The sequence below is a fragment of the Trifolium pratense genome, linkage group LG7 (assembly GCF_020283565.1).
Source record: "Trifolium pratense cultivar HEN17-A07 linkage group LG7, ARS_RC_1.1, whole genome shotgun sequence".
Lineage (NCBI taxonomy): Eukaryota > Viridiplantae > Streptophyta > Magnoliopsida > Fabales > Fabaceae > Trifolium > Trifolium pratense.
This window is the reverse complement of record NC_060065.1, coordinates 23,606,822-23,621,652: the sequence shown is the minus strand read 5'-3', so window position 1 is coordinate 23,621,652 and position 14,831 is coordinate 23,606,822. Positions and strand designations below refer to the sequence as shown.

Genomic DNA, 14,831 nt, shown 5'->3' with positions numbered 1-14,831 from the left:
TGCAGCTGACACTGGTCGCAACACTTACAGGAATTTCAGAAAACATGTAACAGATGAGAAATCAGCTCCAAATAAAGGTGTCCAGTGTCATGAATGTGAGGGGTATGGACACATCAGAACTGAATGTGCAACCTTCCTGAAGAAACAGAAGAAGGGGTTAACTGTATCTTGGTCAGATGAGGATTCTGAAGAAGAAGCTGATACTGCAAAGTCTATACATGCACTGATAGGTGTATGCACATCTGACACTGAATCATGTGATGAAGAGCTGACCTTTGATGAACTTGTTGAATCATATAGGGAATTGTGTCTGAAGAGTGAAGAAGTTTGCAGGGTCTCAGAAAAGCAAAAAGAAACAATTACTAAACTGTAAACTGAGAGAACTGTCAATCTATCAAAAATCTCTGAGTTTGGTGCTAAATGTGAAGAGAGTTTGAGAACCATTGAGGAGCAGAAGGCAACTATCATCAGCTTAGAAGCAGATAAAGTCAAGCAACTAACAGAGATAGCTCATCTGAATGAAGAGGTAACTGAATTAAACTCTCATCTTGAGAATTTAAAGAAGCATGTTCTTAGGCTATTCAAAGGAACTGATCTAGATGAAATCCTAGAAACATTACCTACTCCTAGTAGAGCCAAAATAGGCATTGGGTATGAATATAAAAATGTTAACAGGATTATGGATTACAACAAAGAAGGGAAATACATGCCTGAGATAAGTAAGCAACCTTCTCCAACAATGCATGGCAAGATGTCGCCACACCTGTCTCCTGGACAGCAGAGACAAGTGTTACCACATATGACACCACACCAGCAAAGAAGGCAGAGACCTAGATTTATACCTAGACACAGAAGCAAATACCACTAATGGAGATGTCATCACTGTGGAAGAAAGGGGCACATAAGGCCTTACTGCTACAAATTGTATGGGTATCCATGTGAATTCCTTCAAGAGTCTGATCCATCCATTACTAAAACAAAGATGGAATGAAAACAAAAGGAGGATACAACCAACATCAAGGAGTGTACAGCTGAAAGTAGTGAGAAAAGTTTGATTGCTCATACTTCTCTCAGAGCCTCATCAAAAGAAGATTGGTACTTTGATAGTGGTTGCTCCAGACACATGACTGGTGTTGAAAAGTATTTAAAGGAGGTAAAATCTTATGCAACAAGTTTTGTGACATTTAGAGATGGAGCAAAGGGGGAAATTAAGGGTATTGGAAGACTGATTGACAATGGTCTGCCAAAACTTGAAAATGTTCTCCTTGTAAAAGGGCTAACTGCTAATCTAATTAGTATAAGCCAACTATGTGATCAAGGCATGCAAGTCAACTTTACAAAAAATGAATGTCTTGTCAGCAATAATGGAGGAAACATCCTTATGAAGGGTGTTAGATCAAAGGATAATTGCTACTTGTGGGTCCCTCTAGAAGAAGCCAATGTATCTACATGCCTCTTAACTAAAGATGATGAGGTTAAGCAGTGGCATCAAAAATTAGGGACACCTTAACCTGAAGAGTATGAAGAAAGTCATATCTGAGGAAGCTATCAGAGGACTACCATGTCTGCAGATACAGGAAGGAAACATCTGTGGTGAGTGTCAGATTGGGAAGCAAACTAAGGTGTCGCATCAGAAGTTGCAACACTTGTCCACTTCTAGAGTTCTTGAGTTACTACATATGGATCTGATGGGGCCCATACAGGTTGACAGTCTTGGAGGTAAGAAATATGCTTTTGTTGTTGTTGATGACTTCTCTAGATACACTTGGGTCAATTTCATTAGGGAAAAATCTGAGACTTTTGAAGAATTCAAAAATCTTTGCTTACAACTTCAAAAGGAAAAAGATTGTGGTACTGTAAGAATCAGAAGTGACCATGGTAAGGAGTTTGAAAACTCTAAATTTGCTGAATTTTGTGCTGCTGAAGGAATAGCTCATGAATTTTCTTCACCAATTACACCTCAACAAAATGGTGTGGTTGAAAGAAAGAACAGAACTTTACAAGAATCTGCTAGAGTGATGTTGCATGCCAAAAATCTTCCTTACAAATTTTGGGCTGAAACCATGAATACAGCATGTTACATTCACAATAGAGTAACATTAAGAAAAGGTACTGCTACAACATTGTATGAACTATGGAAGAATAGAAAGCCTACTGAGAAATATTTCCATGTGTTTGGATCAAAATGTTACATTTTGGCAGATAGAGAACCTAGGAGAAAATTGGATCCCAAAAGTGATGAAGGGATATTTTTAGGTTACTCAACCAACAGCAGAGCCTACAGAGTTTTTAACTCCAGAACAAGAACTATGATGGAATCAATCAATGTTGTTGTTGATGATATTGATACAATAAGTGCAGATCCAGCTGAAGAGACAGATGTTATCACACCTGTCCCCGCACCAGATGATGATCAAACTGAACCTGAACCTGATCAACATTCTGAATCTACTACAGAGGTTGCTAGACCAAACAAGGGACCATCTACTAGAACACAGAAGAATCATCCTCTGGATCTTGTCATTGGAAATCCAAATCAAGGAATTACAACAAGAAGATCAAAAGAAGCAATCTCTAACTCATGCTTCATATCTAAGATTGAACCAAAGAAGGTTAAAGAAGCCTTGACTGATGAATACTGGATCAATGCTATGCAGGAGGAACTAACTCAGTTCAAAAGAAGTGAGGTATGAGATCTAGTACCTAGACCAGATGGTATAAATGTTATTGGTACAAAGTGGGTCTACAAGAACAAAACTGATGAAAATGGTGATATTACTAGAAATAAAGCCAGACTTGTGGCACAAGGATACACCCAGATAGAAGGAGTAGACTTTGATGAAACTTTTGCTCCAGTTGCTCGTTTGGAGTCCATAAGATTGCTCTTGGCTGTGGCATGCATCTTAAAATTCAAGTTATATCAGATGGATGTAAAGAGTGCATTCCTAAATGGATATCTAAATGAAGAGGTATATGTTGAACAACCAAAAGGGTTTGTAGATCCAAGTTTTCCTAATCATGTCTACAAACTAAAGAAAGCTCTCTATGGCTTAAAGCAAGCCCCTAGAGCATGGTATGAAAGATTGACTGAGTTTCTTGCCAGCCCATGGATACAAGAAGGGTGGCAATGATAAAACCCTGTTTGTAAGAGTGGAAAAAGGGAAGCTAATGATAGCTCAGATATATGTGGACGATATTGTATTTGGTGGAATGTCAAGACAGATGGTGGAACACTTTGTGCAACAAATGCAATCTGAATTTGAAATGAGTCTTGTAGGGGAACTAACATTCTTTTTAGGTCTTCAGGTCAAACAAATGGAAGACACTATATTTATTTCTCAAGAAAAATATGCAAGAAACATTGTAAAGAAGTTTGAAATGGAAGGTGGTAGTCACAAAAGGACACCTGCACCTACACATTTGAAGCTTACCAAAGATGAGAAAGGAATTGATGTGGATCAAAGTCTCTACAGAAGTATGATTGGAAGCTTGCTATATCTTACAACTAGCAGACCTGATATCATGTTTGCAGTAGGTGTTTGTGCTAGATATCAATCTGAACCCAAGATGAGTCATCTGACTCAAGTAAAGAGAATCTTCAAATATGTCAATGGAACATGTGGCTATGGAATATTATACTCTCATGGTAATGATTCTACCTTAGTTGGCTATTGTGATGCAGATTGGGCAGGAAGTGCTGATGATAGAAAGAGCACTTCTGGTGCATGTTTCTTCTTGGGAAGCAATCTAGTATCTTGGTTTAGTAAGAAGCAAAACAGTGTGTCACTATCCACAGCTGAGGCAGAATATATAGCAGCTGGTAGTAGTTGTTCACAATTATTATGGATGAGACAAATGTTGAAGGAGTACAGTGTTGAGCAAGATGTCATGACACTTTACTGTGATAATCTGAGTGCTATAAATATCTCTAAAAATCCTATTCAGCATAGTAGGACTAAGCACATTGATATACGACATCATTTTATAAGAGAAATTGTGGAAGAAAAAATTGTCACACTTGAACACATTGCATCTGAAGAATAATTAGCAGACATTTTTACAAAGGCTTTGGACGCAAGTCAATTTGAAAAATTAATGGGGCAAATTAGGAATTTGCCTATTTGAAAATCAATAGCAGTTACTGCATGGAGAGCGTGCAGCAGTTGATTTCTCTCTCCCACTTTTGGTGCACGCTAACTTAGGGGAGTTATTATTTGCTTTTCATAACCAACCCATCATCATGCAAACTTCTCATCTTCCTCTCTTCCTCACGAAAATCAACTCAACTTCAACTTTCTACTTTCTCAGAAATCGCTCAACTTCTATCCTCATCAACCACAAATTTTACTTCATTATACTCACCATGTCTGATTCTGCAAAAACCACTCCAATTAACGACGAAGCTACTCGATTTCAGTCCGCCATGGGTATGGACTCTCTTGTTGTCAACGCCATTCCCCTTTCAAGTATACCACCTATTAGTCCTGCTAAAAGGGTGAAGAAAACATCGAAGAAGGAGAAGACATCACATGTGAGCCTCAACTCTTCATCTCCCTCTGCTTCGATTAAGAAAAAGAAGAGCAAGAAATCGAAATCTGAAACGAAGAGGAGTTTCACAATGTCTGAACTACATATTGATCCACTTCCATCGAGTGGTACTGCTACTCCTGTCATTAATCTTGCTGAAGAAAATGTTGACGCATCTGGTAAGAATTCTCTTAATCAAAACCTTAATGTTCCAAATTCTGCTGAAACCCTATGTTTAAAGGACCCTGCTGTGTCTGAAAAATTGGGAAAAATGTTCCTAACCCCCCTACTATTGTTGATTCTAATATTGGTGCTTCCACTGAGACCAATAATGTTGTTGCTGCCGAGTCTCTCAAGAAAACATGTCCTGAGACTCATGCTGCGTCAAGTGTTGTGACACCTGACGCTGAGCCCAAATGTTGTGCCAGATGTTACCCACGTCTTTGGCAACAGAAAATCTTGTGGACTATTCTGAGTCTGATGAGAGTCCCAAACCTAAGTCTGCTGGTGAGGAGATTGCTGCTGATAAGGATGTTAATGAAAATCCTGATGTTATAATTGTAAATGAAACCACTGTTAGTGATGAGTCTGTTCCTACAAATTCTGATGTTAGTGTGGCTAGAAGGACTAGAAGCAGGGCTGGTAAAGGTATAGAAACTGCTAACACACCTGTCCAAACGCCCAAATCATCTAGGGCTGGAAAAGGTACTGGTAGAAAGCCCCTATATGGACCTCCAAAACCTGTTAGTAAGGTGGTTCCTAGAACTGAGGAAAAGGGAAAAGCTAAGAAAAAGAAAGCTCCACCAACTAGTGACTCTGAGTTTGAGCTAGAGACAGATGTTGCTGCATCTGGAAGCACATCTAGGAAGAGTATAGGAAGAAAGAAGGTCCCTCAGTCTGTTCCCTATGCTCCATTAGACAATGTATCATTCCATCTGGATAATGGGTCTGCTAGATGGAAATTTGTATATCACAGGAGGTTGGCTCTAGAGAGGAATCTGAAGGAAGACATCCTCCAATGCCAAAGTGTTGTTGAAGCTATTGAATATGCAGGTTTGATGAAGACTGTCTGTGGTTTGGACAAGTGCTATGACAGGCTTGTCAAAGAATTTTTGATTAATGTGGCTGAAAACTGTAATGATCCAGCAAGTCCTGAATATAGGCAAGTTTTTGTTCGTGGGAAGTGTGTCAAATTCTCACCAACTGTTATTAGCCAATATCTGCAAAGAAATTCTGAAGAGGTGGCTGATATAAAGGTTACAGACAATGAGGTCTGCAAGGTCCTCACAGCTGGCAGGTTGAAAGTTTGGCCTACTAAGGCTAAGTTGGCTGCAACTTCTCTCTCTCTCCATTTTACGCCATTTTAAATAGGATTACTGCACACAATTGGGTGCCTACAACCAACTCAGGTGATGTGGCCAGAGGTTTAGGAAAATTCATTTATGTTGTGGGGTACTAAGGCAAAATTTGTTTATGGGTCATATTTCTTTCATGAAACATTAAGCCATGCTATGACCTATGCTGTTGAGAAGCCAGTAGCCCTTCCCACTCTGTTATGTAATATCATCCTTGAGCAGCATCCAGATATTCTGAGGAGTACTGATATTCCTTGTAAAAGGAAAGGATTGCTGACCATTGAGCAAAGGCTGCTTGAAGGGACAAATGTTGCAGCAGGTGTTGGCTCATCTATCCAGGCTGGGGTACTCTCTAGGAAGCAGATGATTGCTGACTTGACTGAGGCTAGCAGAGCACTTGAGGCCAGAAAATTGAAGATAGATCGTGTGATTGAGGCCCTCAAGGCTGAGGAAGCTGCTGAGATTGCTGAGGGTGAGCCTGATGGACAAGAAGGTGTGGAAACTAGTGGCTCTGATGATGACACTGAGGATATGATGGAGGACTATGATGAAAGTTCTTCTATCTGACTTATGATGTTTTTCTTATGTTTTTCTGATGTACTTTTGGTATTTCTCTTTTGTTCCTTTTATGGGCAAGGCCCTGGATTTCTAGCACCTGTGTGTGCATTATGGTCTGTAATATGTGCACTCTGATATTTCTCTTGTCTGCTACTCTATGTTTTTCCTATGCATGGTGTTTGTCAAAATTATGGCTAAAAAGGGGGAGTAGTGTGTGTGTGTGTGTGACAAGTGTGTGGACAGATGTTCTTACATCTGGTGACTGTTTCTGCGCTATTGATCTATGCTCGTATTGAGAGGGAGTGTGAGTAATATGCATGTGTTAAGGGGGAGGAGTAAATTATTCTTTCTCTATCGGATGTTCGTATGCATGAATTCAGGGGGAGTGTGAGTGATAATATCTCTTGATCGCCTGAATGTGTTTGATGACAAGTGTTGTGCCAAGTGTGATGGCACCTGACTAATGAGTTCACTATCCACTATGACTGAGAATTTATTTTTCTCAGATGTTTATGGGAATTTATTTTTCCTGATGTTCTTATGATGAATGGATGCACTTTAACTATTAGGAGTTTACTTCTCCTACTTCTTAGCATCTAATATGGGAGTTTATTTCTCCCTTGTGTTGTTCCATGAGGCTAGTAGTTTTTGTTGGTGTTTTGATTGGCTACATTTTGCAAAAGCCAACCAGCCAGATGCTGGACTGAGATGCTGTAGCATTATAGTACAGCATACTGAAGCTCTGTTTTCGTGCAGAATTTTTATTTCAAATCTGAGTCAAGATTTGCTTCAATTATATATTCAGGCACGTGCGTCTAGGCAAGACGAGACTTACTCAGCAAGTTTATTGAAGTCGGTCAAAGGAAAGTGATTTAAAACAAAAATATAATTATATTATATTTTTGCGTTTTTTTTGTTTGGAACAACAGGAATTATATTTCTGAAAATAATATAGGGTTGGCCGCAATTCTCACAGCTGTACAAGTCTGAAGACCTAACTTGGACATCAAGACAATTGAAGACTATAAATATGCGAAGCCTCAAGCCTTTACAACTCGTGTATTCAAAACCTTGTCTTTCATAAAGCGTGCCGGTTTTTAAGGTTTTGGTTGTATGTTTTTTGTGAGCCTTTCTTGTATCGTTTTGATGCAAGTTTAGGACTGTGTTTGTGTTGTTTATTGTAAGCTGCTCCTAAGCTTTTAAGCACGGAGTTAGTGTGTGTGATTCACTCATAAGCTTTTAAGCAAGAGTGTGGTCTAGTTTCTAGGAGAGTGTCTCCATCTTGATTATTATTATTGACAGCAACATGGTACGTGTTGTTAGAGGGAATTTGGGACGGGGTCTCATTATCTAAGAGGTTCTTAGATAGGATTGCACGGGTAGTGTCTAGGCGATAAGTCAAGTACCGGGTGTTGGTCGAGGGCTTTGAACTAGAGCTATTATAGTGGATTCATTCCTGGATTGGTATCCCCCAGAGTAGGTGACGTTGCACTGAACTGGGTTAACAAACGATCTGTGTTATTTATTATTCTGTTGTTTATTGCTTTATTTTATTCAGCGCCTGTCTTGCTGCAACATATGCTATAGCATCTTGTGCAGCATTGTGTTCACTGCGTGCCAGATTACAATTGGCATCAGAGCAGGCACCCTTTCTGGTTATAGGGTGAGCTCCAGGGAGAATGTCTGGCAACATGGACAAAGAAGGAGGGCTTGTAAGCAGACCACCGCTTCTAGTTGGTGTCTCCAACTATGATTATTGGAAATCACGCATGATTGCTTTCCTAAAATCTATGGATAGCAAAACTTGGAAAGCTGTTCTGAAAGGATGGGACCCCCCTGTGGTCATGGACAAGGATGGAAAGCCAACACTTGAACTAAAAGCTGAGGAGGACTGGTCTAAAGAAGAAGATGAGCTTGCTTTGGGAAATTCAAAAGCATTATATGCATTATACAATGGGGTAGACAAACACATCTTCAAACTGATCAAAAAATGTGTCTCAGCCAAGGAAGCATGGAAGATTCTTGAAACTGTTCATGAAGGTACTCCTCAGGTAAAAATGTCCAAATTACAGATCCTTACTACTCAGTTTGAAAATTTACGTATGAAGGATGAGGAAACAATTCAAGATTTTCATATGACTATTCTAGATTATGATAATCAATTTGATGCTTTGGGGGAGAAAATTCCCGAAGAAAAGTTAGTAAGAAAATTGCTCAGATCTCTTCCAAAGAAATTTGATATGAAAGTCACAGCTATGGAAGAAGCCAAAAACATATCTCAGATGAAGCTGGATGAACTGGTTGGATCACTCCAAACTTATGAAAGTGTTGTAAATGGAAGAAGTGAAAAGAAAAATAAGAGCATTGCTTTTTCATCCAAAAATGATGAAGAAGATCTAGAAGAGGATGAAGAATCTAATGAAAGTATCTCTGAAGCTATGGAGTTGCTGGGAAAACAGTTCAACAAAGTTCTAAAACAAATGGACAAAAGACCCAGACCAAATTCTAAGAATGATGCTCCAGGCACTATGCGCAGCATTGTGAATCAAGGAAAACCTAAGAGTGATGAAAGGTCAAGCTTAAACAAGAATATTCAATGTCATGAATGCGAGGGATATGGTCACATCAGACCTGAATGTCCAACATATCAGAAAAGAACGAAGAAAGGACTAACTGTCAGTTGGTCTGATGATGATGACTCAGAAGATGATACAACATCTGTGACTGCCAAACATATCTCAGTCTTAACAGGTACTATTACATCTGATACAGAATCTTGTGATGGAGAGGTAACCTACGAAGAACTTGCTGATTCTTACAGAGAACTCTGCCTCAAGAGTGGAGAAATATGCAAAGTCATTGAGAAACAAAAGGTAACCATCAATCAATTGAAGGCAGAAAAATTTGAAAATATATCAAAGATGGATGAGCTCCAGAAGAGGTAAATTATCTATCCTCTGATCTTGATGAAGCTAAGGAAGTCATTGAAAAATTAAATGCTGACATTTGGCGTTTGAGAAAATTCTCTGACATGTTGTATAAAGATGATGATCATCTTGATAAACTTCATAAAGCTGATGGTCAACTAGAAGAAATCTTAGAGAAAAATGTTCTAAAGCCTAAACATATTGGGCTTAGTTATGAGAATGTCAACAAACACAAAGGTTACAGCCCAGATCTCACGTACATGCATCCAAAAGAAACTCATAAGCGAAAGATGCCTCAACAGATGCTACAACATCATAAGCAGCATCCCTTGTCAAAGAACAAAAGAAAACATCACTCTTGGATATGTCACTACTGTGGCAGAAAAGGGCATATAAGACCTTTTTGTTACAAATTGTTTGGATACCCTAACAGGCATCATCAGCCTAAACCAGTTTCCACAACTGCCCTCCACTCAACAAGAATGGAAACCTAAAGGTAAGAATGTGAAGACCAGTGATGATACTCAACTTGAGAAGAAGATTACTGCTCTGATTGCTCACACATCACTTAGAGCTTCATCAAGGGAAGACTGGTATTTTGATAGTGGTTGTTCAAGACACATGACCGGAATTGAAAAATTTCTTGTTGATTTAAAGTCTTACTCAACTAGTTTTGTAACTTGTGGTAATGGTACTAAAGGAGAAATTGTTGGTATAGGGGAGCTCAACAGTAATAGCTTGCCTAAACTAAGCAATGTGTTGTTAGTAAAAGGATTGACTGCAAATTTAATAAGCATCAGTCAATTATGCGACCAAGGGATGAAGGTAAACTTCACCAAGTCTGAATGTTTGGTTACAAATGATGAGGGTGAAATTTTGATGAGGGGCGTCAGATCAAAAGACAACTGCTACTTATGGGTTCCCCAAGAAGAGGCAAATGTGTCGACATGCTTAATCACGAAAGAAGATGAAATAAAATTGTGGCACCAAAAACTTGGTCATCTCAACTTAAGAAGCATGAAGAAAGCTATACCTGAAGAAGCCATCAAGGGCTTGCCAAATCTCAAGATCGAAGAAGGAAGCATTTGTGGTGAATGTCAAATTGGAAAACAAACCAAGAAGCCACATCCAAAGCTGCAGCATCTTACCACTACCAGAGTTCTTGAGCTTCTACACATGGATTTGATGGAACCTATGCAAACTGAAAGCTTAGGAGGAAAAAGGTATGCCTATGTTGTTGTAAATGATTTCTTTAGATATACCTGGATAAATTTTATTAGAAAGAAATCAGAGACCTTTGACGTATTCAAAGATCTATGTATTCTACTTCAAAGAGAGAAAAACAATGTTGTGAAAGATGATACAGAAGATGCTACAGCATCTATCCTAGGTAGCATAGATTCTGAATCTATTGAGGAATTCAAGAATGATACAGAGATTACTATACCTGAACCAATCTTTGCTACTTCAAAGAAAGGGTCACCCATTCGTACTCAAAAGAATCATCCTACAGATCTGATTATTGGTAATCCTAATCATGGAATTACTACTAGAAGGACACTTGACTTAGCTCCTAATGCTTGTTTTGTTTCTAAGTTTGAACCCAAAAATGTGATGGAAGCCCTTACTGATGAGTTTTGGATAAATGCTATGCAAGAAGAGCTAAATCAGTTCAAGAAGAATGAAGTTTGGGACTTAGTTCCTAGACCAGAAAATACTAATGTGATTGGTACCAAGAGGGTCTACAAGAACAAGTCTATGCTAGAGGGGTATTGTGATGCTGATTGGGCAGGTTGTGCAGATGATAGAAAAAGCACCCTAGGAGCTTGTTTCTTTTTGGGCAACAACCTTATATCCTGGTTCAGCAAGAAACAGAATTGTGTATCTTTATCTACAGCTGAAGCAGAGTACATAGCTGCCGGTAGCAGCTGCTCCCAGCTATTATGGATGAAACAAATGTTGCTGGAGTATAATGTGGTACAAGATGCTATGGCATTGTACTGTGACAATCTTAGTGCCATCAATATTTCAAAGAATCCTATCCAACATAGCAGGACGAAGCATATTGATATTAGACACCACTTTATTAGAGACCTAGTTGAAGAAGGTATTGTGACTCTTGAGCATATTGCCACTGAAGAACAACTGGCTGATATTTTTACTAAGGCTCTAGATGCGGTCCAATTTGAAAAATTGCGAGGCAAACTTGGGATTTGCCTATCTGAAGAGTTATAGCAATTATTGCAAGTGTGGCGTGCAGTTTTCTCTTCAACTTATTTAGTAATGCACGCTGTTATGGGTAATGTTGAAACATCTGAAGATTTGGTAAGAATTGTGTGTTTGTTGATGATAAGGATGTTTCTTGTGGTGAGAAAGTATTTGTCAGAGAAAGTTATGTGGTGTTCTCCCCTACTGTGTTTAACATTTGTTGGTAATGATATTAGCGCTCCATTTGAGGTCAAAGATGACTCTGTGTTGGAACATGTCAAGAAGAGTGTTCCTGAGAAAGATGCTGCACATGATGCTACAACATCTGCAGCACGGGAAAATTTGGATAACATCTTGATACCCGAGTCTCCAGATGATGTTATTGTTCCTGACAAAGAAAAGGGTTCTGAAGCAACTACTACTGATAATGTTTTTGTTCATGATATCTATGTGATCCCTTATGTTGATGATAGTGGTAAAACTATGTCTGTTCCTTTGAATGTTGATGAATCTGCTGAGAAAGATTCAAATGTTATTTATGTGGACAATCTCAACCTTACTGAGAGGACTCCTGCTTCTAGTACTAGGAGGTTAAAGAAGGCTTGATGTGGAAAGGAATTTAAGTGAAGATTTTTTACAATGCTAAGAGCTTGTTGATTTTATTAATGAAGCGAACTTGATGAGAACTGTGACTGGGCTGGGTAAGTGCTTTGAGATGCTTACCAAAGAATTTTTGTAAACATAGGAGATGACTGTGATGATCCTAAAAGTCCAGAATTTGGGAAAATGTTTGTTCATGGAAATATGCAAGACACTCACTGGAAAATACGTTCTCCTGAACAAGATTGCAGCAGCCAACTGGGCTCCAACTACTCATTCCAATATTGTTGCTACAGGTTTGGCTCGGTTTATATATGTTGTAGGGACCCAGATCACCTTTTGACTTTGGTTCTTATATTCTTGATGAAACTGTTCTAGATATTAAGTCATGTGCTGTGAAGATGCCTATAGCCTTCCCTACACTGATGGGTGATATTGTTCTGGCACAACATCCTGGCATCTGTACTGAGGATGATAAGAGAGGTTGTGATTTGTCTTTTGATTTTAGACTATTTGAGTAACACATGCTGCAGGACTGTGCTGCATCATCTGTCAATCAGTCAACTGATGTTTTGCCTATAAAGCAAATGATTGTTGACCTCAAGGTGTTTTCCAATGTCAATCCTGGTGTTCTCGATGATAATACAGGTGGTGATACTAAGGTAGAGGAGGAGGACACTGATGCTAGTCCTTCTATAATGACTTACTTATGCTTTATTTGCATATCCTTTTGGATTTTAATTTGTGGGCTACGCCATGATGCTCTCTGGATTGTAACATGCATAATCCATGTCGTTTGGGTCCGATACTCCAGGTTATCTATGCCCTGATGGTTTGTATATGCACTTTATGAGTTCCTATGCTCTGATTCCTCTCTGCACTCTATGTTCTCTATGATCTGATAACTCTGTGGAAATATGTATTCTGCTCCTACTATGTGATACTGACTTTATTTGTCAGAATTTATGGCTAAAAAGGGGGAGTAAAATGTATATGTGCATGATGTGATGAAGAATGCTATAGCATCTAGTATAGCATGTTTGGTTTACATGCATGTTTTGAGGGGGAGTGAAAGTTTATGCATATATTGAGGGGGAGTAGGTAGAATTTATTTTTCTACTACTTATGATACTTATGATATGCATGTCTGAAGTGTTTTCATAGGAATTTATTTTTCCTATTCTCTGTGGCGTTGCTTAAATTTTAAGGAGTTTATTTCTCCGATCTTGAATCCACTATGTGAGAGTTTATTTCTCTCTATCTGTACTTTGAGGCTAAGATGTGTTATGTTCCGCTGTTGCATGCCTCTGATGCTTACGTGCTAGCTATCTTTTCATCTGATGAATTTCCTACTTTCTTTCTTAGTTGTGTGCTTATGTTGACTCGAAGGAAAGTTTAAATAGCTTAGCATCGTTCTACTTTCTTTCCTAGTTGTGTGCTTATGTTGACTCGAAGGAAAGTTTAGACTGTATCTCTCTATGCACTGACCTAAGGTTGTTTTAGCCAAAATTTGCCAAAGGGGGAGATTGTTGGTGTTTTGATTGGCTACATTTTGCAAAAGCCAACCAGCCAGATGCTGGACTGAGATGCTGTAGCATTATAGTACAGCATACTGAAGCTCTGTTTTCGTGCAGAATTTTTATTTCAAATCTGAGTCAAGATTTGCTTCAATTATATATTCAGGCACGTGCGTCTAGGCAAGACGAGACTTACTCAGCAAGTTTTATTGAAGTCGGTCAAAGGAAAGTGATTTAAAACAAAAATATAATTATATTATATTTTTGCGTTTTTTTTGTTTGGAACAACAGGAATTATATTTCTGAAAATAATATAGGGTTGGCCGCAATTCTCACAGCTGTACAAGTCTGAAGACCTAACTTGGACATCAAGACAATTGAAGACTATAAATATGCGAAGCCTCAAGCCTTTACAACTCGTGTATTCAAAACCTTGTCTTTCATAAAGCGTGCGGTTTTTAAGGTTTTGGTTGTATGTTTTTTGTGAGCCTTTCTTGTATCGTTTTGATGCAAGTTTAGGACTGTGTTTGTGTTGTTTATTGTAAGCTGCTCCTAAGCTTTTAAGCACGGAGTTAGTGTGTGTGATTCACTCATAAGCTTTTAAGCAAGAGTGTGGTCTAGTTTCTAGGAGAGTGTCTCCATCTTGATTATTATTATTGACAGCAACATGGTACGTGTTGTTAGAGGGAATTTGGGACGGGGTCTCATTATCTAAGAGGTTCTTAGATAGGATTGCACGGGTAGTGTCTAGGCGATAAGTCAAGTACCGGGTGTTGGTCGAGGGCTTTGAACTAGAGCTATTATAGTGGATTCATTCCTGGATTGGTATCCCCCAGAGTAGGTGACGTTGCACTGAACTGGGTTAACAAACGATCTGTGTTATTTATTATTCTGTTGTTTATTGCTTTATTTTATTCAGCGCCTGTCTTGCTGCAACATATGCTATAGCATCTTGTGCAGCATTGTGTTCACTGCGTGCCAGATTACAGTTTTTATTCCGCTGTTGCATTGCCTCTGATGCTACTTAACTCTTTTGGAAGTAGTTTTATTATGTGTTACTTTCTTTCCTAGTTGTGTGATCATGTTGACTCGAAGGAAAGGTAATACCGTATCTCTCTTAATACTGGTCTAATATTGTT

General features: G+C 38.8%; 1 protein-coding gene across 1 annotated transcript; it reads left to right on the top strand.

The window, feature by feature from the left end:
• The first annotated feature begins 4,363 nt into the window (after positions 1 to 4,363).
• LOC123896086 lies at positions 4,364 to 12,696 on the top strand. The gene is made up of 6 exons (XM_045946528.1): positions 4,364 to 4,837; positions 4,956 to 5,347; positions 5,504 to 5,580; positions 5,674 to 5,824; positions 6,032 to 6,308; positions 12,499 to 12,696. The coding sequence occupies exons 1-6, from the start codon at positions 4,364 to 4,366 to the stop codon at positions 12,694 to 12,696; spliced, it is 1,569 nt and encodes a 522-aa protein (XP_045802484.1).
• Positions 12,697 to 14,831: the final 2,135 nt, after the last annotated feature.

Coding starts and splice junctions, on each gene's coding strand:
- LOC123896086 (XM_045946528.1), top strand. CDS start 4,364: ATGTCTGATTCTGCAAAAACCACTCCAATTAACGACGAAGCTACTCGA. Junction 5,581..5,673: donor TGAAGCTATTGAATATGCAG/GTTTGATGAAGA, acceptor GTAATGATCCAG/CAAGTCCTGAATATAGGCAA. Junction 5,825..6,031: donor AAGGTCCTCACAGCTGGCAG/GTTGAAAGTTTG, acceptor TGAAACATTAAG/CCATGCTATGACCTATGCTG.